The 26,353-nt window shown below is 44.5% G+C and overlaps 1 protein-coding gene across 1 annotated transcript in view; it reads left to right on the forward strand.

The window, feature by feature from the left end:
- The window catches only part of KCNJ6 (potassium inwardly-rectifying channel, subfamily J, member 6), a 317,265-nt gene that overhangs the window by 218,392 nt on the left and 72,520 nt on the right, over nt 1–26,353 (forward strand). The window contains exon 3 of the mRNA XM_008569197.1: nt 6,691–7,611. Within this exon, the coding sequence (XP_008567419.1) occupies nt 6,691–7,611 (921 nt within the window). The remainder of the gene's footprint in view (nt 1–6,690; nt 7,612–26,353) is intronic.

The following is a 26,353-nucleotide window of genomic DNA, read 5'->3' on the forward strand; positions in this document are numbered from 1 at the left end:
TTTGGGGAAACAACATACTGTTTTCCACAGCAGCTGCACCATTTCACATTCCCGCCAGCAAAGCACCAGGGTTCCAATTTCTCCACATCTTGCCAACACTTATTTTCCTTTTTTATATATATAATAATCACCCTAGCAGATGTGAAGTGGTATCTCATTATGGTTTTGATTTGCATTTTCCTAATGACTAGAGAGATGAAGAGCATCTTTTCATGTGTTTATTGGTCATTTGTATATCTTCTTTGCAGAAATGTCTACTTAAGTCCTTTGCCCATTTCTGGATGGGTCGTTTGTTTTTTGTTGTTAAGTCGTAGGAGTTCTTTTTATATTCTGGATATTAAACCCTTATCAGATATATGATTGGAAAACATTTTCTCCCATTCTGTGGGTTGTTTCTCATTGAGTAGGTAATTCTTAATGGGGAAGAAATCATGCTTCTGTGTCACAAAGGCCACTGCCTGAACAACTGAAACTGGATTAAACCCAACAGGAAGATCTCATCTGTCCCTTTTTCCCGCAGCTCACAGTAACAGCTCCTCAAGGCCCCCAGGCATCCTAGACTCCCTCGTCTTGCAGAGGTCCTGGCCTGGTCACAGAGACAGCTGACTCCATTTGTCCTACGGGCCCTGCCCCTCAGGTGGACTCACGCTAGCACACGTTTTGTATTCCCACTGCTACTTCCTGTTCATACCCCAACAAAGATGCTGTGGAGTTTAGTTATGGTTTTCTTGGATTCAAGTCAAGCAAATGTCTCAGTTCCTAAATTGCCAGATAGATGGCACAGGACACCTTCATATCAAGTGCTTTATAATTATTTAGTTCTTTGTGTGATAAATTTCTTAAATCAAACCTCAGAAGAGTGTCTCAATGTGTTGTTTCAAAATCCCTGGGTTTTCTGATAATAAAAGTAATATAAACTCATTCTAGAAAACTTGGAAAAATCAGAATGTTTAACAGGAAAATTCAAAGCACCCATGAGCCCCCCACTCAGAACTGCTCTACTAATATCTGGACATTTCCTTCCAATCTTTGATTTTGCACGAGCATTTGAGATCTACCCTGTTTTCCTCAGTTAGGTTTTCCCTAAGACATTAAAAAGTCTTAAACTACTTTTGAATGTTTTCTTAGACACTGAAAGTTGCACCCATAAAATCCATATATAATTTGAAATTTAATAAAATTTCACCAGGAGAACATCTTCTACAGACCAGGGCCACCACGGCAGCTTTTCCTGAAACAAGAGCTGCACCTGCGACAACACAGTTCCACTGATTTGGGGACCAGGCTCCTTCCAGCTTATGTCTCTGCATTTATTATTATTTCCTTCAGGGTGAATTTTAACACTGGGCTTTTTCACCTTAGCTAGTTCTGTGTATATTGACCATCTTTCAAAAACAGTGAGAGGAAGAAACAAAGGGGTGGGGATAGACCTGGCCTTCACAAAGACCCACACTCACTCTAAGCCAAAATCCAGAAAAGTAATCTCAAGTCAGGTAAATCATCAAAATCCTTGGGGCTATTCCTCCTGTACTCTTGCACATTTGTATGGCACTTCACTGTTAGCAGAGGGTGTCCTGTCCTCTACATTATCTCTTCTCAACCCATCTGCATGAGGTTGCAGGAGCCATGCACCCTGCTGGGGCTGGCCACGTGGCTGATGCCAGGGCGACTTCCTGAGAGGTCGTGTGGGGCAAGGGTGGGACGAAGCTGTTCTTGCCATCAGCTGTGCAGGAGCATGGGAGAAACACCTGCTTTCCAAACTGCAGCTGCAGCTTGCCCTGCTGAGCAGCTTGAAATGCTCTTGGAAATGCAGTGCAGATCCCCTGCTGAAATTCATACCTAGTGTAGAGACGGAAGACTTCCCCCTACCCTCTGAGCATTCCACAATTGAATCTATGAAATACACTGACAGTAGACAGATTAACAGGAGAAAAAACATTTTAATTGCACACATACACATGGATTTCCACAAAATAGGAGTCTCGAGGAAAGGCCAGATGATTTAAGCTTATAAAGCATCTTAAGCTACAGAAAGGAATAGAGCCTGGGGGCTTTGGGGGAGGTGGCTACAAGTTGTAGGAGGGTGAGTGAGGACATGTGCAGTGAACAAAGCTTGTCTTGTTATGCAAATAGAAACTCTCTCAGGTAGTAAAAGATGTCTCAAAGAGCCTATAGAAGAATAGGTAATAGTATATGAGACAAAGTCTGTCTGGGAATGGTGTCTCCTCTCCTGTCAGTTAATCTTCCCTGGTTGATGAGATTCTGGGTCAGAATGAGGGGTGAGGGACAGGAGGGCAGGAGAAGGTCAGAGAGAACTTGGTTCTTCTCCAGCTCAAAGCACTTAGCATGCAAAGCAGCATATCGTTTTCTGAGCCCCAACACCAGGATTCCAAGAAAGAAAAAACATTAAGAAAGCATTAACATTCTCTTCTGTGTTTCCCCTGCACACATCCACATGCATGCTGGTGGGGGTACTGAGGCTCAGACCTTGAAGGCCCTTTCTCCCTCATCCAGAGTTCCCTGTGTGTATTCGTCTACTTCTTTCGCTTATAACAGAATACCTAAAACTGGCTAATGTATAGAGAAATGCAATTTGTTTCTTTCCATTTTGGAGGGTAGGAACTCTATGGTTGGGGGGCGCATCTGCTGAGGTTCTTGTCCTTGGTGGTGACCCTCTACAGCACCACAGGGTGTCACATGGAAAGAGAAATGGGCTGAGCAAGAGAGAGGTGACCTCCTCACTTGCTCTCCTTATAAAGCCATCAGAACCACTCATCACTGCATGAATGGATCACAAGGGCACAGTCCTCAGAATCCAATCAACTCTTAAACACCATGATTGGATTTTCTACCCTCTCAGCACGTTACAATGGGGGTCAAGTTTCTAATACATGAACTTTTGGGGGACACATTTAACCCATATCTCTGCAATTATTCTGGACACAGCCATGAGGTCTGGCCCCTTGTTTTGCCCACGCCACAAACTGTCCACCCCACACCCTCTCCTCCTTTCTCACTTTGCCATTCCCACCCCGTGGGGCTCCTACTTCAGTCTCTTCCACTCTCCCATTATTCTCCCATTCCCCAATTCCCCTGGCTTTTTTTTTTTTTACTTCTCTCTTTGCCTCCCCATCTTCCCAGGATGTACCTGCATGTACCTGCCTGTACCCACTGCCCCACCTGCAGGAGCCCCCCCAAGACCACCTTCCAACCATACTCTCTGGAAGGGTCAGCTTTCTTTATCTTTAAATTTTAGGTTGTTCTTAAGGCACTGCAGTAGCATATGCATTTACATTTTCTCCCAATACCAAACACAAGAATTCAATTAACCATATGCTAATTTATTATAAACGCCAAACTCAAAACACTCCATCTTCAACTTTGTTTTATCTCTCTTTGCTCTTTCCTGTAGCCAGTCCCGTGGTAACTCATATCTACTTATAGGTATTAAATATTTCTGCCCATAAAACTAGAGATGAGGCTCAATTTGATAACAGACACAAAGTAAGTAATGGGTCACACAATCATTTCCTTCTTGTTTCTAGACAGATGGTGGCTCTCCACCACTGACTCCAGACCCAAGCTCCTCACCTCTTGACTTTATTACTCCCTGGTAGAAGGGACAAAGGAATAGGTGGGGACACATCCACTATTTAATACCCCACTACAGACTCAGGACTCAGTCACCATGGCCATGCTTCAGTCCCATAAGGATGGGAAACGTGGTCCAGCCCTGAAGAGGAACCACATTTGGGGGATCAGCAGTCTCCTCAGACTGCTCTTAGCACACATCACTACACATCTGTTAAACCTTCAAACAGGTTCCTCCAGTTCAGGACAAATGCCTGGAGCTTGAAGTTTGCAGTTGAGCCAGAAAAAGGGAAAAATGACTTCAAGTTGGGGGAGATGGGGAGACAAGGACAGATTTCCTCTATAACATTCTTCAAGTATGAAATATCACTGAAGACTGTTGAGAATCAGCTAATCTGACAAACCCTCTTCCACCACTTAAGGACTCAGGGAGACAAGGGCTGGGGTGGCTTTGCATAGTCAGCCTTAGCAGAGCTCTGCAGACAAAGCCTCCCCTGCCTGGCAGAATTTGAGCCCAGGGGTCATCTTGTATGAAGTCCTATTTAAAGACTCTCCCCAGGGTAAACTTGACAGTGAGCACTCGAAGATAACCATTCAGGGCCAAAAACATCCAGCCCATAAGGGTGAGCAGGGGCATGGCCTTTGCCCTCCATCCACATATCCCACCCCACACCCACCCCACCTCCAGCCATCCCAACCTCACCTGCCTCTCTTCAATCCCTGTCCAGGTATCTGTTCTAAGAAGGGGAAAAATGCAAATTTTCTCACTTACAAATAAAGGGCTATTGAGAGCCATGATCTAAAAGTCAAAGTTGTCAAACCGAAGAGCAGGCTCTGCAGACCAGATGCTGTCCCTTCCTTGGGCTAAAACATAAAAACAGATCTGTGGGACCAATTTTTAAGGCAACTAACCAACGCTGAGCAAGGTTAGTCCATATGTTAAGCTGGTACCACTCAAGTCCATACCTCACTATTTTCTTATACAGATAAATGATGTTTTCTCTGCAGACTGTGTTTCTCTTTTAACCAAGAGGAAAACATAGTTACCACAAGAGAAATGCACGGTGGAGGAAAAGGACACAAAGTAAAAGCCTAGGGGAAGACACTGCTCATGGAACTTTTAGAAAGCTTTCAAATTATTACATGAACAACACTTTCACACAGTGGTTTATACACATTTAACAGCAGAATCCATTCCAAAATCCCCTTTGCACTCAGATTCGAGGAGAGCTTTCTCCTAAGCCTTCATTAACTAATGACTATACCAATGCATTAATCATGAAATGCATCAGAAAGAAGATAACCAAAGGACTACACTGCAATGTTGAGGCAGAAACCAAATCAAAGGTGTAAACACACAAAAAGAGAGAGAACATTTCTCCACTCTTTTTTTCAACCATGGCATTGAATCTACCGTTAAAGTAAAATGCATGCATACTTATCAACAAAAGCCAGAAATTTTTTCTAAATCATGATATTGAACCAACAATTTAAAGAGCTTGCTCAAAATTCTAGCCCTAGATATGAGGAGAGTAACAAGGAAACAATTTATTACAAAGGGATGTTCATTACATGTCTGTTTTGTGTAGACACATATCACATATGTGGTTTCATTTAACCTTGTAACAACACTGTGAGTTGGGTGTCAAAATCATCATTTTGTGTTGCTTTGCATTGCTTCACCCCCCACGGATTTGTCACCCCACTTCCCCTGGGTGATGGAGACACAAAGGATTACACAAAGCCCATCTCTTCTGAGCAGTGAGGAGCCCCAAAGCGGTTAACTTTCCCAGGACCCTCCAGCAAGAGGCATCCCTTCCTTGGGAAAATTAACACCAAATTGGGATTCTCTTCCTGCATTTATTTTCCAGACCAGGAAGTTGCAGGAAGAGACATAGGTGGGGTTATAGTTTAACATTGTAGGCTGGTAACTTTCAGTGAAACAAGCCAGATGACATTCCAGTAAGGCAATTAACAAGAGCTTGATCTTAGCAAACATTCTTTCCTATAGCAATCTCTCAGTATCTTTACATAACAATCAGTAACTAGTCTGTCCTTGAGCCGGCAACCTTGCTGTGCCACAAATCTTTATCTTACACCAGAGACTTATGGCCTGAGGAAAATTTCCAGTCCTCCACAAGGTCAATATTTGAAACTGTAAGACTTTGGAAAACCAGGCCCTGTGAGGTACATATGCTTTATAATATATTCCACAATTTTGTAAATGAGAAAACTGAGGATCAGCCAATTGGGATATCATATTATTTGGTTCAGGCAGCCATAACAGACTATCATAGACTGGGTAACTGTAATAATAGACATTTATTTTCTCACATTTCTATTATGGAGGCTGGAAGTCCAAGATCAAGGTGTTGGCAGGGTTGGTTTCTGGTGAGGCCTCTCTCCTTGGCTTGTGGATGGCACACATGGCCATTCCTCTGTGTGCACACCCCCAGCATCCCCCACCCACACACACACACACACACACACACACGTCTCTTTCTCTTCTTATAAGGACACCAGCCCTATTAGATTAGGGCCCTACCCTTATGACCTTGTGTCTCTGAGCTCAATAGCCTTTAAATATCTCCTTAAAGGTCCTGTCTCCAAATATGGTCTCATTAGGGGTTGGGCCCCAACACATGGATTTAGTGGGGGATACGGTTTAGTCCACAGCAGATAGCATATCTAAAAGCCTGCTGTTGCTAAGCGGTAGTGCCAAGATGGTGTGAATCCAGAGATGTCTTCCTTTTTCAGAACTCACTGCCTCTCCCATGCCACAGCATCTCAGATAGAGTGGGGAGGCATCTCTCTGTAAGAGCCGACCCAGTGGAACCTGCTGGCAGGGAGACAATTTTGCAGCAACAGTCTCCATCCTGGTGGGCAGAGTGGTGGAGTGCTCACACAAGGTAGATCACAGAAGTCCAAGTCAACTAGAGACGTTCTAGATGGCACCAAACAAAAATGGTTTTGTCTGCTTTGTTCATACCTACACAAATGGTGTTTGGTTTCACTACCGTAGACAATGTGAGCAGTTCCACTATCCTCCAAGAGCCAGCATTTCATTCAGTTTTTCTTTTCTTTTCTCCAAACCACCAGCTAACGTCCTGGAGGGTGACTCCATGGACCAGGATGTGGAAAGCCCTGTGGCCATTCACCAGCCAAAGTTGCCTAAGCAGGCCAGGGACGACCTGCCTAGACACATCAGCCGGGACCGGACCAAAAGGAAAATCCAAAGGTACGTGAGGAAAGATGGGAAGTGCAATGTCCACCACGGCAATGTGAGGGAGACCTACCGCTACCTGACTGACATCTTCACCACCCTGGTGGACTTGAAGTGGAGGTTCAACCTGCTGATATTCGTCATGGTTTACACGGTGACCTGGCTCTTTTTTGGAATGATCTGGTGGCTAATCGCATACATCCGAGGAGACATGGACCACATAGAGGACCCCTCATGGACTCCCTGTGTTACCAACCTCAATGGGTTCGTCTCTGCTTTTTTATTCTCAATAGAGACAGAAACCACCATCGGTTATGGCTACCGGGTCATCACAGATAAGTGCCCAGAGGGAATTATTCTCCTCTTAATCCAGTCTGTGTTGGGGTCCATTGTCAATGCATTCATGGTGGGATGCATGTTTGTAAAAATATCTCAACCCAAGAAGAGGGCAGAGACCCTGGTGTTCTCCACCCATGCGGTGATCTCCATGCGGGATGGGAAGCTGTGCCTGATGTTCCGGGTGGGGGACCTTAGGAATTCCCACATCGTGGAGGCTTCCATCAGAGCCAAGTTGATCAAATCCAAGCAGACCTCAGAAGGGGAGTTCATCCCCCTGAACCAGACAGATATCAACGTAGGGTACTACACAGGGGATGATCGTCTGTTTCTGGTGTCACCGCTGATCATTAGCCACGAAATTAACCAACAGAGTCCTTTCTGGGAGATCTCCAAAGCCCAGCTGCCCAAAGAGGAACTGGAAATTGTGGTCATCCTAGAAGGAATGGTGGAAGCCACAGGTAAGATGTCTCCCATCCTGGGGTATCTGTGGAACTGATGCTCGTTTTAAACTGGACCTGACATTCTTATTTATTGCAAGATATACAATACTGAACCTCACTCACTACCAACACCATCCCTTGCTTCATGAAAGAGTACACTTATGTGTCCTGTAACCTTAACCATATCCACCAGGAAGTCTAAATAGCTTCTTAAAAGCCCTTTGGAGCATAAATGAACAACTTTTAAAATCCACTTTAATATATTTTAAATTTCCAAATACATTAAAATGCAGTGTCTCCAAAGTACTTTCTAAATGACTTTAAAACATTGCTAATTTAAACACTTAAGATTATTTATTACCAAGCCAAGAGGGAAAAGTTAAGCTTTTCAAAGGAAGCCTAACAAACTATTTTAATAAAAATACAGTTTCACTATACGCAAGACCCATAGCATTGGTTTTTCTAAGACCCATAGCATTGGTTTTTCTTTTGTATCAAGTGAGCACCTACTTTCTTTCCACACCATACCTGCCCAGCCCCCTGTAGACATAATACTGTAGACCCAGTAAATAACTCTAGCAGAAAAGAAAAAACTGAAGACCCATTCATCACAATCCCATTGACCCTTCTGGTGTTAATGGCTAGTCACTGGTATGCTTTAGGGAAGATGACAGGTTCTCAAAATAGAAAACACAGTCTGTTTTGAAATCTTCACTCATATCTGAACTTTACAGCTTACACAACAGTAAAGCAGATTCTGATCATATTTATCTGTAACATCCCACAAAATACAGCCATGAACTCTGACTCAAGTTAACAACAGCACTTCACAAAAGTATAAAATAGAACCCTAATTCATTAATTCCTTTACTGTTCTTATATATTAGCCTTTAGTTATACAATCTGCCCTTCTGTGCTTTTAAGTCTTCAACCTAGGCTCAGGGCTGGTTTATACAACCTGAAAATGCATATCAACAGGCTGGGCCCAGATTCTTCCTCAACCTGTGACAAGTAACTTAAGCCCGGTCATCTCTTTCAAAGGATTCATTTGTCCCATGTTTCTGCCTCCCTGTACTCAAAAGCAAAGTCACAACTTCTAACAAATTTCTCCTAACGGTGGTGTAAACTTTTGTAATAAGTTCTTTAAACGAAGAAAACAAGGAAAATGTGAGTCTAGGGCTTTGCATGGAACTCAATGATTGAGTGCTCTCCTTTACATAGAACAAAAGGAACACAGACCTAATGCGAAAATAGCTTTAAAGAATAACAAAATAACTATTGCAAAATACTAAGATAAAGTGCTACAGGTGTTAACAGTGCTCTCTGTACCTTGAGCTTGATGTTTGGTTGTACTCTTAAGGTAATAGTTGGATGGGGGGTGTGGGGGAGAGAAGAGAGTTAGCACCTCAAACAGGGAGCTGTCTCCCCCAGACCAGAAACTACGCCCACCTCAGCTGAGCACAGGAACTCTGGATCCTCCTAGTGGTGGCCACAGGTACAGCCTCTGACAGTGTGAACTAACCACTCACAATGCAGTTTTTATATCAGATTCTCACTATAAATTTCCTCAATTGGACATGAGAAAGGGCAGTGGATGAACCTTCTTATCCTTGTGTCTCTGAGCTCAAGAAGTAAAACTGGTTACTGATGTTAATCTGAGCTCCAAATTGCAGGAGCTGAGCTTTGCGTCCCCGTAAACCAAAACCCGATCTCAAAAAATAAATGACGGGTCGGCCCGGTGGCGCACTGTTACAGTGCCCCGCTTGGGAACGCGGCGGCCCTCCCGCCGAGGGTTCGGATCCCACATACAGACCGGTTCCTGCTTACTGGCTGAGCGAGGTGCGGGCCCAGCACCGAGGGTTGCGATCCGTTGCGGGACACGAAAAAAGACAAAAAGGAAAATAAAATAAAATAAATGACTCTGGAATAAGCAAATTATCTTTGTGATGTCCCTGAGTCAGAATTCTCCCTGAGGCAGGCCCTGTCCTTCTGATGACAGCTCGTAATACGTGAGCCTTTCCGAAGGGAGGAATATCGTTTTCCTGTTAATTAACAGTGATACTTGCCTTTGAGCATTCGGCGGCCTTTCCATGGCTTTCTTAAGAGAAAACTCCGTAGCTGCCAGAAAAAAGAGTCAAAACTCTCACCCCTGTCCCTGAGAAAAGACAAACACTACAATTTACTTTTTTTTAAAAAAAAGTTTTCTAATTTCTGGAAAGCAAGATAGGGTGTTCTAGAAAGTCCTGGAGGTATCTGGAAGCTGGACATGTCTTGGTCCTTTCCTCATTGGGTTCATACAATTCAGTACCGCCAGCACAACTGATCTCTTAAGCTTCAGCCGGACACTTTCTTCGTGAGTGAAAAGCACAGTTGGAAATTATGGGCATTAAACAGGCCTTTAAGAGGGGAAAATGCTTCAGTGTATCACAACCACAAAAAAAAAAATGTGGGCCAAATACACACTGGAAGAAAACAAAGTCACAAGGATCTAATTATTTACTGTAGTGCTGGACTGGAAACCAGCAACCATGAAAATAGCAAACTGACACAAAACGGCTTCTGCTAGACTCATTACTTCTTTCAAAAATATCTTAGTTGACCCTACACTACTATGCTCAATGGTCTCAGTTAGCAGGCCTCTTTCAAGGGTGAATCCTATGCAGCAACAAGGACACAGGGCCCTCTTCCTACCATGCACATCGTGGGCACACAGTAATCCTACATGCTATTTTCTGGAGACCTGAGCTGTCCTGCAGAAGGCTGACCACCTGGGTCCTTGGGTTTGCTGGGAGCTCAAGCCCAGCACAGACTAGTAGGAGCTCCGAGATGTCTTGTACTCCAGTGCCAGCTGTTTTGCAGAGTCAGGTTCCAGCTTTAGAAAATGCAAGGAAGCTCCTTGAAGGCAGAAAGCGAGCCTTGCCCATCTCCAATGCCTTGAAAGGATCTCCTAAAAGACAGACTCAAAGCCATAAAGGACAGATCCGCGTCCTTCGTGGATGGCTGCAGCCCAGTCAGGCCTGAAGTCAGAGAGATGTGTGAGGTGACCTCTCAAGAACCTTCCAGTCATGTGATTCTATTTTTGAAAATGAACCAAACCCTGGAAAATTCTGACACCAGTCACCCAGACATCTAGGAGTGGGCTGTGTCTCATCTGCAAATGTATTTTTAAAGGAGGCCCTTTATGTTCCTGACACATGGGCAATTTGGAGATAGTGATGTTTACAGAAGGTTTCATGGCTACGTAAACAAACACGTTCAGCAGCTGTGGCGAATGTGCATTAAAATAGTAAAGCATTCATATACACTGTTATTTATAGAGGGCAAACGGGCCTCGAGGCTGAATGACAGCTACATGGGGCTGGGCCTGCTGCCAGCCAACTCCTCGCTGTAGCCTTTCTGATTGATGAACTTCCAGATTTACCCCCAACGATTATGCAACCATGACAAGCAGTCCTTTCCAACACCTCGGCAAAGGGGCCTCGTTAGGATGAATCCCGTTAAGCCTTTTGGTTGTTTTATGCTTTTTATTATAGAAACATAAAACTTAGACAAAAATAGGCCAAATCATACAGCACTGCTGTATGATTAACCCCTGTGCACCCTCCATTCATTTCCAATAATTGTCAATTCATTGCCAAACTTGTCTCATCTGTATGCCCACTTTCTAACAGCCCCCAGCACCATGTCACTTCATCTGCAAATACTTCAGTATGTGTCTGCAAAAGATAGGGACTCTTTTAAAAGCATAACTATGATACCGTATGACACCTAAAATGACTACCAATCATTTCCTAAGACTCAATATCTACTAAGTGTTCAAACTTCCAACTGTCTCATAAATGCCATAATTTTTTTTCTTTTTTTACAATCTGCTTGTTTGAATCAGGAATCTAATAAGGTGAACACAGTGTGATTAGTCGAGATCTTTTTTAAGCCTCTTCACCTATGAGTTCCCCTTCCATCTCTGGTTTTTTTCCTTCCTGATAAGTTTTTCTTGAAAAAAAAAAAAAAGACAGATTTGAAAGATTTAAATGCTGCATAGAAAACTGGGGAAAGTGGAGGATGGGGGGAAGCCAGCTAATGAAATGTACTGGAAAACACTTTATAGACAAGGAAGCAGCACTGACCAAGAAGGGGGGCCAGTATTCACTGAAAGCAGTGACAGCAGCCCATCCCTCACCATGGGAAAGCTCTGTTCCACGCCGGCATAGTGTTATTCACATGCAGAGAATTCAGCCACATAAATCACATCTCGGATCACAGGGTTTTTGAGTTGGAAGGAACCTTCGCCCAACTCTTATTTTATAGATGAGGAAATGGAAGCCAAATAAGACCAGTGACTTGCCTAAGGTCAAATAGCCACTAGCAGAGCAGGAACTTGAAAACCAAAACCACTGACTGGGTAGTCCAGTGCCCCATGTTCAGTGTTCTTTACATCATGAGTGCTGTTGGTTCATGAAGACTTTGTAGAGAAGGGCACCCAAGAAAGACACTGGTATTTCATGTGCCGACAACTGCTACTCATGTGCTCTCTTCTCTGCTTTTCCCACCATTGGTTCCTCTTTTTCTTTCAGACTCCTCTGTTGGTCTTCAGATGTTATCAATTCCATTTAAAATTCTTTGGGCATTGTTTTAGTCCATTTTGTGTTGCTATAACAGAAATACCTGAGACTGGGTAATTTATAAGGAAAAGAGTTTTATTTGGCTTACGATTCTGAGACAGCTGCATCTGGCACAGGCCTCAGGCTGCTTCTACTCATGGCAGAAAGTGGCAGGCAGCCAGTGGGTACAAGCAGATCACATGGGAAGAGGAAGCAAGAAAAAGAGAGAGGAGGTGCCAGGGTCCTATAAACAACAAGCTCTCGCAGGAACTAATAGAGCGAGAACTAACTTGTTACTCCCCCCTCCACCAGGGAGAGCATTAATCCATTCATGAGGGATCCGCCCCCATGACCCAATCAGTTTCCAACACTGCCACATTGGGGATCAAATTTCCACATGAGTTTTGGAGGGGACAACACATCCAGACTCCATCAGGCATTCACACGAATTTTTAACAACCGTATATTAAATGAGATAGACTGCAAAACAGTTCTGAAATCAAAATTAAGAAAATATTTTTCACAAAAATACCCCTGGGAGAATAGGGTGTTCTGTCAGGTCCAGTTTCCAAGTAACGTTTTTCTTTGCTGTAATCAAAACGCCATTCTACTATAATAGAGGAGAATGTTAGATTACAGAGTTTGAAAAGATGATTGAGGGTTAACATTCCAGTGCTCTTAAGTTGTTTGTAGTAATGATATTTCACAGCCATTACATCTTTCAAATCTTATTTTTTCCTTTTGGTAAATTTCTGCTAGTCCCTCCATTAGCAAGCCATTATCTCCAGATTGACCATTTTTCTCTTAAGAGCTATAACCCCAACTACCTGGCCTAGGAAAAAAAGTTAATTGATGAGATCTGAAATGCTAAGAACTTGGGTGAAAATCTCCATAGAGGTATCCTCTTGGTAAATCTCTACAAGGAGTGATTTTTTTTAAATTCAAAGACATGTGAATATCTTTTTTCTAGGTCGAAATCTACCATCATTAACATCAAGAAACCCAACTATCCTTTCTTCTTTGAGCATTAGGTTCAAGGCATTTATTTGGGGCTTCTTTCTAAAATGTCTACCTCTATGTAATATATCCCAGTGGGGTCATTAGTGTTCCCAGACTCAGTGGATCTGTTTCTCCATGAATGCAATCAACGAAAGCAACCGAGAACAGAAGTCTGGATAGAAAAATTTTATTACATGTTACAAGAAAACAGTGGGGATTGTTCTCAAAGCAGAGTCTCCTCAAAAGGAGGGTTACAGCTTCTCTTACTGAGGCTAAGCATGGATACGCATGAGCGTTATTGAAGGCATCACATGTAGATGCGGGTTCATCACCACACTTGCTCATACATCCATGTTATGCTGATTGGGTGGAGAGTTTAGTATTATAATGAGCAAAGCTCACTCTAGGTTCAGAATGTTAGCCCGGAAACCTGGTGCATCTGGTCTCAGCTGGTTTTTGCTGGATCTGTGGTCACCAGCTTCTCTTCTCATCTCCCTGCAACTGGCTCTTCTTATGATTAACTCTCATCCATCCCCTCCTACTTTGCTCCTTTCTGCTAACATTAGCTGGGTAAAAATGGATGACAACCACTTCCCAAATATCGTAAACTCTTTGTAATCCTCAGCAGACTGGGGACACTATGTTCTGTCACCGAATGTCCTAACAATCTGAGGTTAGATACTGTAGAGCACACAAAGAGTCTTAAACTTTTCCACCACCCGCTCCAAAAGGAAGACCACTGGAAGAGACCTAACATTATAATTCTACTAAACATTTCCCATCATTTAGAAGGCAAGGCATCAAGGTCACCCTATATTATTGTGGTTGAAAAGACCAAAATGCTGAATAAATTTTTTTATTATCAAAACACCAGTACCAGAAAATCCATTGTTCTTCCTTCTCCAAATGGGCCACGAGGAACTATAAAAGTAGATGCTGAGTAGAAGTCAGTGATGGTCACACGCTCCCTACAACACAGAATTCAAACCCGGGATGAAACTGGACGAGTATCTAAAAGTGAACTCCAACCCGAACTCTACAGTCAGTGCTCATGTTGGGAAGAGACAGCATCATTCAAATTAGGAGATAGTGTCAAATAGTGCGAAGCCCCTAATTAGCATATCCTTAAATAAACAGAGTCTTATTATTTCCTAGGGCATTCAGTAATAGGAGCACTGACAGTGTGTTGCCAGTGAAGCAGTTATACTCGACAGCTTCTAATGACCAAAAGAGGATCACTGGGGAAAACCAGCGAATTATTCACACACACACACACACACACACACACACACACACACACACACACAAGCATACGCACCTGCTAAAAGCTGAACTACCAGAGGTGCTTCTGCAGTTAAACATGCCCTGGCTCCTCTGTCCCACACCCACCCACTTACAATCTTGTTTGTTATATTAACTACTCAGTAAGCTTCTTCTTAAAAAGTAGCCTCTGTCAGCTACATTTCAGCTCATCTGTGCCTCTTTGTGTCATTTATAGCATCAGGCTGTCCTGGGTCAGACCACCATTGCTCCATTCACTGGCTTACTTACCCTCTCTATGCCACGGTGTCTTCAACTCAAAAATGGGAACGATAATAATACCAGCCACACAGGTGACCTTTCAACTCCCCAAATTCCATTAGAGCACATCATTTCTCCCGCCATGGACTCCACAGGTGAAAAACAATAACGAGCAAACCCTTGAGTGATGGAAAGCCAGGCAGTGGGGAGGGCCCATCCCAGTGAGTAGCTCCATTGCTCCCAGGGTCCTTGCAGCTGGTGCCAGGACATCATGACCAGTGACTCCCCTCTGACGACATTCCAGCCAGTCAAGGCAGCAAGTGTTAACCTGTGAGTGCCAATGCACACGAGGCACAGTCACAACACAGGGTGAAAGCCAGCCCAGCCTCTGCCCCCGTTACCTACCGTGCATCACACATCAGTGGGATCTGTATGAATGAGGGTCACTGGCCTCAGTCAGAGAGGAATGTGCATTTCTACCGAGAGTAGCATTTCATTGTGACAATTTCTGCCCAAAGTGGACATGAATGCAGATTACTCTCAGGTCTTCTGAGGCAACTGCCTGGTGAGGCAAAGACCAACAGTTTGCATTTGAAAACAATATTTATATGTTCCCAGTTCTCCTCCTAGATTTTTCATCAGAATTCTGAGATATAAGCCGAATAAACTTCTGCTTAACTTATAAACTTCAACAAAGTAGACAGAGAGTGAATTTCTGTTGCCAATTTCATTGTTCTCTGTTTACAAAGAAAGAAAGATAAAGATACCGTATCAGTCTGCTTTGGCTAAGTTATGCTATGGTAACAAACAGCCCCAAGGGCTTAAAACAGCAAAGTCTCATTTCTCATTCACATTACATGTCAGCTGCAGCCCTGTTCACATCCTGCTTGCTCCGGGATGCAGACTGAAGGAGCAGCCCCGTTGTAGGACATGCCATTCTCATGTCAGGGGGAAAAAGAAATGGCAAACACCTCACTCTGCTAACAATTTATTAATCATAGCAAGTCATATGGAAGTGCCTGATGTCAATGGAATAGTGAATATAATTTTCTCACAGGGACATGGAATAAATAATTGAGAACAATAATTCAGTCTGCCACAGATTTCCTAATGGTTTTGAAAACCAGCAGATTGAGTTGAAAGCCTTTTGTGAGTTAGGATTTTAAAAGTGTGGTAGCCATTAGTGTGTTCACCAAAAATGTTCAGCTTCTGTCTTTCCAGACACATGTTAGGATTACATGTTCCTGTTGCACATGGCCATGGGACTCAAGAGTCCCATCCATACAAGCATAAGTGGTGAGTATCACTCTGGTGGAAACTCTACAAGCCAGTGCATGATGTTCCCTTCCCACTTGTAGGATTCTCATGGAAACACATGTGACAGTGACGCCTCTGTCATCCTGGCCCCTTGACTGGCTTTGAAGAGTAGACTCCTGATAAGTCATCTGGCATGACAGAGAAATAACCTATGTTGGGTGAAGCCACTGTTTGTCACCACATTAAAATCTAGTCTATTTTGCCTGATATAAAATGTCACGTTAACATTTTGGTAAGTTGGCCATTGTGTACTACAAGCACACTAGACTTGCCAGCAAGTGAATTTGTACCTACTTTGCCAAACTTCTCCTCCCTTTTTAAAATTCTCTCTTCACTGGCTAAGACTTTGAGGTCAGACAGTCTGAATTCAAAATCTGTCTCCAGAATTAACTGTCCCTGTGATTGGGCACATCCCCCTCCTTAACTTCACCAAATCTTTTCTCCATTCTGAAAAATGGGAATTATACTTGCACCTACAAAAAGATTTCATGAAATAATACATACAAATCCTGCATCATGGGGCCTGCGTGTAGTAAGTGCTCACTAAATTTAGAGAGTGAATCTATGATGCTGTGAACCATACTGTTCTTATAGCTATCATTCATTTGGTGCCTACTGAATGCCAATTAATTTATTAGATGCTTTTCATGGATTATTTTCAATTCTCAAAACCATTCTGAAAGGTAGACACCATCCCGATTTAACAAATGAGGAAGTTGGTTCTTGGGCGGGGGGCTGGGAAAGAGAGTAACTTGCCCAAGGTCACCCAGCTGGTGAAGCGGTAAAGCCGGAATACCATCTCAGGGCTGCCCACCTCCCCAGTTCATGTGCCCCAGGGCCTCTCCAGAGGAGCCTAGTATACAAAGGATCTCCAAAGTGGAGACTATTGATTAGAGTTCATTAATGCCCTGACACCTATGGCTCGATGATAGATTATCTCTTGATTACCAGTCTTGGCTTCCCCACCAGGCTCCCCTTGCCTGACTGCTGGTATTGAGTCTCTTGAAAGGGCAGCCTACTGGCCCGCACTCTCCAATTCTACCCAATTCAATGTTATCAGGTGATTGTACCAGCTGAAGCTCTGGTCCGGTTGGTCCACCTAAAATGGCCTGGCGCCATGCCAAGTATAAACCAAAGTGCAACCAAGCAGCCAGCTTACAAACCCTTAGGGAAGGAAAAAATAAAGTTTAGCATTGAAAGGGAAGAATCAATTTTGACTGTGAACTCCCTGCCAGAAAGCACTATAGTAAAAAGCTATAGGCTTTGATCAGCCTAATTAAATCCTGCTGGGGTTTCCATCTCACTGTAAAATGTTCCATGAGACCCTTTGGGGGGGTGATGATGATAGTGATGCTCTAGTCACTGAGGCCATCCTTGAAGATTTCAGTTAAGCCACTGCTAAGTAGATACATTTCCTTTTACATTTTCTCGAGCATGTTTGGTACAGGGTGAATGTTGACAGAGACCTGTGAAAGCTGATGGATAATGGAGGAGCTGGTTAGAGAACACACACCAGGGAGCACCAGAGACGAGACTGTAAAGACTGAGTCTAAAATAGACTAATATGACATTCACGTGTCACATTACATTACTTTAATACAAGTCGGAGAGCCAAAGTGATAATAGAGATAGGCCTTTATTTGCCTGAGGTGTTTGATGATATGTGCTGTTTGCCTCCCCAAAGTTGGTAAAGGTGTCCAGTGTAAGGGACTGTTGCTGGTCTGTGACTCTCGCAGAAGCTCGTAAGAATCCACAAGGCCCAACGTGGGGCAAGAAACATTTCCCAACACCTCCCTGGCTCCTTCCAGCAAGATTCCTTTGTATTCACCAAAGGGAACTCAGCACATGCAGCCTGGCCTGTGGACCCTATGTCATCCCACGCCCCCAAGGTTAGGGGAAGAAAGAGGTCACATTCGTTAAGCCAGCAACAGAGGGTTCGCGACTACTGGTGAGCAGACAACTTGACCGGCCATGAACAAACTAGGCCATGAGCAGGAAAGGCAGGGACAGCTCCCGGTACAGCTGCACAGCCTCCACCACCGTGCGTCTGGCACAGAGCTGCACCCCGGGTTCGGTGGATGAATTAGCAAGAGTCTCCCCTGTGGCTGGAAGGGGCTGACATTAAAGGGGCTCCCTATGGGCACTTTGAGTTCCCATGTCCACAAAGCAAGGTGTCCTGTACTGCTGCACTGAAAGGTAGAATGATGGTGGCTTTCTTTCCTTGAGTGCCATCTGATACCTGCTCCATCGGGTGCAAGGGGGCACCTCCTGAGCAGTGAGCAACCATCACCAGGAAAGTGGTGGCCCCATGGAGAGGGGCACAGAGGGTGTCAGACGTTGTGGGCACTTGCCTTCGGGGGTATTCGTCACCTGTCCCATTCTAGGGCCTCTTCTTAGGATGAAATGAAATCCACAGATGATCCGAGGAGGATTCATTTAAATTTAAATGCTCAGTCTGTTTATCGTCCCACCCACCAAACCCATGATTTCCACTTTCTTCTCTCTCTTCTGTCCTCTGCCACCACCTCCCCCTTAGATGACAAGCTGGTCTCACACTTAGCTGAGGAAACAGAAGCACCCAGCCTGGAACACTTGCACCTTCACATGGCCACAGCCACCACCCACCTGGGCCTTTCCCCGGTTCTTCTGTCCCGCTGCCGTGCAGCCTGTTCCACCAAGGGCCACCTCTGCGCCCCACCCCCTCAGCCTCCTCAAAGACCTTCTATTGCAGCCACCGTCTTTCTTTCCTCTATCGCCAATGTCTTCCTAATTGTTTATTTCCACCATCATAAAAACATTCCCTAATATCTACCATCTTAAAGAGAAACAAACACAAAACCTATTCCTCTTGGTACCATGTTTCTTTCTAGTACTGTCCCATTTCTCAGCTCTCCTTCCCACATGACTTCTAGAAAGAATTGTCTATTGTTCTCCATTACCACTTTATTAATTCCCATCCCAAATGGACTTTATTCCTACTACACCACCGAAACCCACTGACAATGTCTACCTGCAGGTCCAAAGGCCACTCCTCTGTCCCCGTTGACCGCCGGCTCCCTTGCCCACGCCTTCTTCCCTGACACTCACGACCCCACACCTCTGCTCCCCTCCTCACCGAGAGCGCCTTTCCACTCTGGTCCCCAAGCTGTTTCTCCTCTTCCCAAAATGCCTCAGAGCCCATTCCATCCAGAGTCCTAGTCTCCGTTTTCCCTCTCCGTGATTTCAGCTCTGTCCTTGGCTTTAGTTACCATCTTTTCGCATGTGACCCAAATTACTAGCTCCAGTCCTAACCTCTCCTCTGAGCTCTGCACTCAGAGATCCGACTGCACACTGGCATCCCTATTTAGATGCTTCACAAGCTTGTACAGCTAATGTGGCCAAAGCAGAAACTAGAGATTTCCCCACTCCCTCAGCGTCTGTTCTTTTCTCCATCTTCCCCTCGTTCATAAATGTCATCATCAACCACACAGTGATTCAAGTCACAAACTGCACCATTGTCCCAGATTCATCTGATCTCCTTGCCGTGGAGGTCCTATGGGTACTTCCAAAATATACCTCTCTCTATGGCTAACATCCCAGATTGAGTAGTCATAATGTGGAGGTAGTGGCATTCAACCTGCTAATGACCATCATACAAAAATCCATTTGGCACATAACAGCCAGAGCACTCTTAGTAAAATGTAAGTCAGAGCAAGTCACTTCCCTTCCTAAAACCCTCCAGTGGATTCCCACCGCACTTGCAAATTCCAGACTCTTTGCCATGGCCCCCAAGGCCCTTCTGGCCTGGCCTCCACCTGCTTGTCTCCTTCCCCACCTGACTCATGCTGAGCCATGTGGGTTTTCAATCCTGAGCACAGAGATCTTGCTCAGGGAGGTTTCCCCTCACCACCCACTAGAAACCAGCTTCCTGATCACTGCACATCATACCACACTGTGTGGTGCTCATCGCCTGCTGACCTTACCTCGTTAATCAATTATTAGCAGTTACAATGTACGCTCTGTGGAGAGCACTACCTCATTTTGCTCACTGCTATGCTCCCAGTACCCAGAACAGTTCCTGGACCATAACAGGCACTGGAGAAATACGTAGGTTCAGAAGAAATGAATGGAGGGATGAATGAGTGAAATATCCTATATGGTCACAAACCAAATTGGTCCCTTAAGCACACAGAAAGTCTGGAGTCATTTAAAATTGGAAAAAAAAAAAAAATCAACCCGGTCTTGGTCAACCTGAAGCCTCTACCTTCTGACAATGAGAATAACTCCGGGTAACCAGCTCCAACTACTTCTTCTGGGTCTTCTTCAAGACCCCCTTTCTCTACTGTCACTTAAAATCTTGGTGACTTCCCAGGGCTCTGTCCTGGACCCTCATTGCTTCCCTTCTGCATATCCTCCCAGAGCAACCCATCCCTGCCGCTGGGCATCAATTCCATCAGTCCACAAGTGGTTCCTACAGGTACAGCCCCACACCTCTCTCCTGAGCTACAGACCCAGGCAGCTAATTGTGTCCTGGACATCTGCATCTGGGTAGCTCTTGAGTCCCTTAAATATAACTTGCCCTAAACTCAGATCTGCTCCCTCTCCTGTATCCCACACCCTGATGAATGGAACTGCTCCTCTCCCAGTTGCTCAAGTCAGAAACCTGGCTGTCATCTCCCCTGGGCTGTACAGCCCAACTATTCCCAAGCCATGGGCTGCCGCTAGACCGCAGCGCTCCTTTGTTCAAATCAGAAGGCATGGTCCTCAAGACACTCTACTGCCATCTGCTGGGAAATTCGTGTAATAAATATACAAACCTGCACTCCTTAGGTGTAGTGAGTTGTGCAGTGTTCAACCTGCACATCCATATGTGGCAGCCCTGGCTAAGTTTGTCTTTTCCATCTCCTGCCTGCCTCTAGTATGCAGACATCCTCTCCTCTCCAGCACCATGGCCACTGCACTGCTTCACACCACCATGCTCTCCCCAGGGACTATTACAATGCTTCCGTCCTAGTCTCCCTAACTGTAGTCTCTCATTTTCACAAACCCTCTCCTTACATTGTCAGAATAAACTTTGTAACACACAAATCCTGTCCCCTTACTCCCCAGCTCAAATGTTCTCAGTAGCTTCTGAAGAGCTAAAGGAAAGAGACTGATTGCCTTTGCGTGCCACAGACCCTTGCTCCATTACATCCACATGCTGCTGACATTCCTGAGCACCCCACAGGTTATTTCACCTCTGGCCTGCACACCTGCCATGACATTGTTTCTGCCTCGAGTCCCCTCCTCCATTTACCTTCCCCGTAACTCCTACCCACCCATCACACCTCCCTGCAAATGCTGGCCCTGGAGAAGCTTCCCGGCTGCTTGGAGTCCTCCCTCTCTGCTTCCACTGCATTTCTGCAAATCTCCAGGGTGTCTTGTGGGTGACTCACCACATGCGATGTCCCCAACAGACTCTACATTTTTGAGGATAAAGATTATGCCTTTTTTTCCCTATTCCCAATGAGTCGCACAATCTGGCACATGGTTGGTGTTCAAAAAATCATGAAAAAATGATTTTTTAAAAAACTGAGGTCCAGCTTTCTAAATAAGTCTCAGACCCTCTAAATAGTTTCCTTTTTACCTGGTGCCGAGTCAGGAGCCAGGGCAACATCTGGCTTCCCTGTGAAGGCTGTCATGTCACGCATTTTACTAAAAGAGTCTGTTTATTCTACAGGATCCCTTCCCCACCCAATATTCACCATGCATCTTATAAGTTCACTCAACAAAAATAGTTTAAAGCAAAAGTCCAAAAGGCAAACTTGCCCCAGAATTCAGTCTCAAAGGTGCATAAAAGGCTTTGCCAAGTAGCAGTGTCTCTGTGCCCCTTTTCAGAGTGGGTCTAGTCCAATGGAGACTCTCGGGCCAGCACACAGGACTCCAGGAGCAGCAGTCCCTCCCTCAAGGCTGTCATTCTGCCTGATCAGGAGCACAGAGATGCCCTCTGATGTTACCTGGTTTCCCTCACAAATCGCCTCCCCTCTGCAGAGGAACAAGCAAGGCTCTGGGAAGAGCGAAACCTGGGACAGGGTGATGCAGGTACTTCAGTTTCTAATCCACACATACAGAATGGTTGGTCACTGTGTGACCCTCGCTGCCACAGTCATGAAGTGGCCAGAGCGAAGGCTGCACATGGAGCCAGGACGTGGCATGGTGCCTCCGAGGCCTTCTAAAGGTAGAAACTCAGCAGGCACAGCGTCTCAGCCTGCAGTGGACTCACTCTGTAGGCAAGGATTTTCCAGAGGCTTCCATGGGCCTGGCATTGTGCAAAGAGAACAAAGACATAGTCCAGCCCTTAAGGAACTGGCATTTTAGAGCAGGGATTGGCGAAATGCTTTCTGTAAAGGGCCAGATAGTAAATAATTTAGGTTCCGTGGACGGTCTCTGTCACAACTGCTCAACTCCACCACATGGCGTGAACACAGCCACAGGTAATAAGTAAAAATATGAATGTGGCTGAGTCCCAGCAACATGTTATTTATGGACACATAGCCTTTTAAGGTGTCATAAAATATTATTCTTCCATGGTTTTTTTTTTAAGTGTTTAAAAAGTGGCAACACCGTTTTTAGCTCTCCCCTGTTCTAGACGATGAGTCTAACATAAAAACAAATTACAATACGGTGCTGAAGGGAATCATGCACGTGAGGGGAACAGTGTGAACGGGGAGCTGGGCCACAGGAAGACCGTGAGCTCTCCTCCTGCACTCCCACTCACAGCTGCACTCACACATGCTGCCCGCACTCACTGCCACCCCTTGCTACAGAAGCAGAAGCAGCCACATGCCACATGCTGCAGGAGCTGAAACCATTCACACGTGTGCCCTGCATTTGCATGCTCCGTGCATGGGAACATAATGGGGAGCAGAGGTGTCCTGACCTTGGGGAGAGAGCTAAAATTGCACTTCTGTTCAAAAGCAGAGATCCATCAGCAAACGGTGCTTTGATTATTAACATCATGTTTTCAAAGAGAAAGGTAAAAGAGCATAAGCGTTCTTGTTTAACCAGCATTTGCCCCGACTCTCCTGTTTCCTTTTTCACTTGCTCTGTCTTTCTCTGGGAAAAAAGTACTCCCACTACTTAAAATTTCCCCACTCTGCTTCCAGAAACATTTATTCTTAACATCAATTCATTTGGGGAGTCGAAGGTCCTAAATTCCACCCCACAAGTGCTTTCTTTGTCCAAGGTCCCCTCTGCTTCCACCTCCTGTTTGCTTAGGAGGCTGAATGTAACCTGCAGTAATTAGCCATCAACAAAGGCACTCTGCCTTGGCTATTAATTACACATCCACACCACACAACCTGGCCCTCTATCAGGTGATTACAGGGCACTGTCTATGCAGAAAGGCATGCTTAACAAACTCATTGGAAATGACTCCGTGGTGCATAGCAGCTTATTATCAGCACAGACCCCAAGCAGTAGTGTCTAATCTTTCTAGTACCAACCCAACCAAATACGGTAGGTTAGAAGATCTCACAGAAACCTGAGGATGTGCTCAGCTATAATCCTGTCTAATGGTGGGTTGGTTCAAGACATCAGGCCAGCATGTGTCCAATCACGTCCCCACATTCCCATCATTTTCCAGATTTTTGTACTACAGTGGGGCTCAGGGACAGGGGCATTATTCTTATAGCCGATGAGTGTGGGAATTGGGATTGGTACAGCTGAAGAGATTATACTCATTCTTTTGTCTACTTTTAACCAACAAGCTTTAGACACGGTTCACACCCTTTATGCTGCTCTTTGGAAATTATTCCAAAAGAAAAAAATACATTGTATTTATTTCTCAAAAATGAAGGGAATGGCAGATGAAACATAAACCTTAAATGGGAACGTAGGTGCCACTCAATGCTTTTCAATGTATGGGAGTGGACTGTGTCAAATGCCATTGCCCCAAACCCCAAGGGGACTATCAAAGTGAGCTAGAATTCAACTACATCAAAAACTGCTTGAAATAAATGCATAATCAGCTGAGGTTAGAGGATTTTTTTTAATTAGACAGTATAACATCTCAAAAAAGGTATTTGATCCAGAGTGGTGGATCATAGCAAAAGTGCACTGGATGAATATATTCAGGCCATCGCCACTGATTAACTTAACAGCCTGTGGAGCGGTGGAGTTCTAAAGGCTGTGTTTTTCCTGTAAGCACAGGTGTGCTATTACAACACAGATTCACCTCTGCCAGTGGCCTCCAGACGTGTCTCACTCCATCCCACTGACATTATTGGATTTCAACTCGTGCCATAAACTCTGTAAAGCTAGAGCAGAGACCATAATCACTGAGCAGTGGGCTGAAGTTGCTCCCAGGGGCATTCCAGCCAGAAACCAAATTGTGAATCAGGAGGAACAGGATGCCCACGGGGAACTCTTTAGAAGACAGCCTCAGCTGCTGGTCCCATGTAATAGGTGTCAGCGCCTCCCACCTTCCAATAAGAGCTGCCAGGGCTCCCCACAGGCCATGCAAAGCCTGGTCAGAATCCAGTTTGGTGGCGCACCTCCTCACCCACATGGAAGGTAAAGCATCAGCAAGCTCAGATTACAGAGTGTGGTTTGAGTTCATCATCGCCCCCCATGGCGGGGGAGGGAGGTGTCTCACTTTTAATTTCAAGCCCAGTGAATGAAGCCCACATGGGAATCCTTGGAGGTCCTGATATCTGGCTTCATGGGCTAAGAAGCCTGCACCCTCACCGACATGTACTTCTCTGTCTCCATCCTTCCTCCTCCAAGCTCTGACTGGAGCTTGCTTGACTTGAAATTGAAAAGTAACCTGAAATTTCACCCATTAATGTATGCTACTTTGACCTATGCATGCGTATGTCCATTTTTTGTTTGGTAAAGGAGGGCCTCCATAGACTTCTTAAAATTCATGCTTGTGCCCCAAATGCAGCCATAGCCTGTTAACTGGGCCAGGTGCTATTCTTCGTACCTGTGGTACTGTCCTCAAACTTCAGGAAAATGCATTTAGGCCTTTGGTAAACTCAAAAATCTTGAGCTTTCCTAAGACTCTCACAGCAAAGGCCTTTTATCCTAACAATGCCCATTATATATGCAAAGATGTACAGCTCCACTGGAGATAGTTACCGAAGATGAAAACTTACCCCACAGAGTGCCCAGTTATTTCAATGCAAACAGACAATTTATTGAAAGTCTTGTGGCAGGTAGTCCTCGAACTTTCATAAACTTAAACACAGATTCAAGGGGAAATAGTTATTGTCAGGCTCATGCTATGGAGTAGAAAGCCTTGAATGTAAAAAAAAAATTAAATGGAAAATGATAAATCTTTGAACACTGAATAGTTCATAATGATGACATAAAGAATCATAATAGTTGGTAATTTATCATATAGATGTGTATGTTTAAATAATTATATCATGTGTTGATTAAACTCAATTTTAATTACATGATACTTAAAAGGAAAAGGATTTTATAAGGACTCTATAATCTATAATCTCTAATTAACTGCAGTGGGATTCTTCCATTTTTCAAAATCATTAGTATAAAATTAAGTTCCCTTTAGAAGTAGAGAGTAGAACGTTGGTTACTAAAAGAGGGAAAGGGGAGGGGGGGATAGTGTGAGGTTGGTTAATGAACACAGAATTACATCTAGACAGGAAGAATAAGTTCTAGTGGTGTGCAGTAGTGCCAGTGCCAGGCATCTTAATTAACAGTAATTTATTGTATATTGTCAAATGACAAAAAGATAGGAGCTCAAATGTTCTCATCACAAAGAACTGACAATTTTTTGCAATAATGAATTTGCTATCTACCCTAATTTGAATCCTACACAATGTATACATGTGTTAAAATATAAATCTGCTCCCCATAAATATATACAACCAATATGTTTCAATTAAATAAAAAAATAAAAATAAATGCATACAATTAAGATCCCTAAGGACATAGCAGCATAGGCCAGTCATGGAGAATCAATGAAGTTGGTGGCTTGGCCATCTGAGACCCAACTTTTGACTACTGGCCTGAGACCCAAGCCAGCCTTGTCGATGGGAGAAGCAGCCGCTTACCAATTAAGAAGCAAGTGGTGTGGGGCGAGGAGTCTCAGCCCAACAAACACCTCCTACCCCACTCCTGATACCCGACTTGTGTTAAGTGAGAGATTAAGACTTCTCTTCCTCGGGCCGGCCCCGTGGCGCACTCGTGGCGCACGCTCCCGCCGCGGGTTCGGATCCTATATAGGACTGGCTGGTGCACTCACTGGCTGAGCGCGGTGTGGGTGACACCACACCAAGGGTTGCGATCCCCTTACCGGTCACAAAAAAAAAAAAAAAAAAAAAAAAAAAAAAAAA

The sequence above is a fragment of the Galeopterus variegatus genome, unplaced genomic scaffold, assembly GCF_000696425.1.
Source record: "Galeopterus variegatus unplaced genomic scaffold, G_variegatus-3.0.2 Scaffold475, whole genome shotgun sequence".
In the NCBI taxonomy this organism is placed as follows: domain Eukaryota; kingdom Metazoa; phylum Chordata; class Mammalia; order Dermoptera; family Cynocephalidae; genus Galeopterus; species Galeopterus variegatus.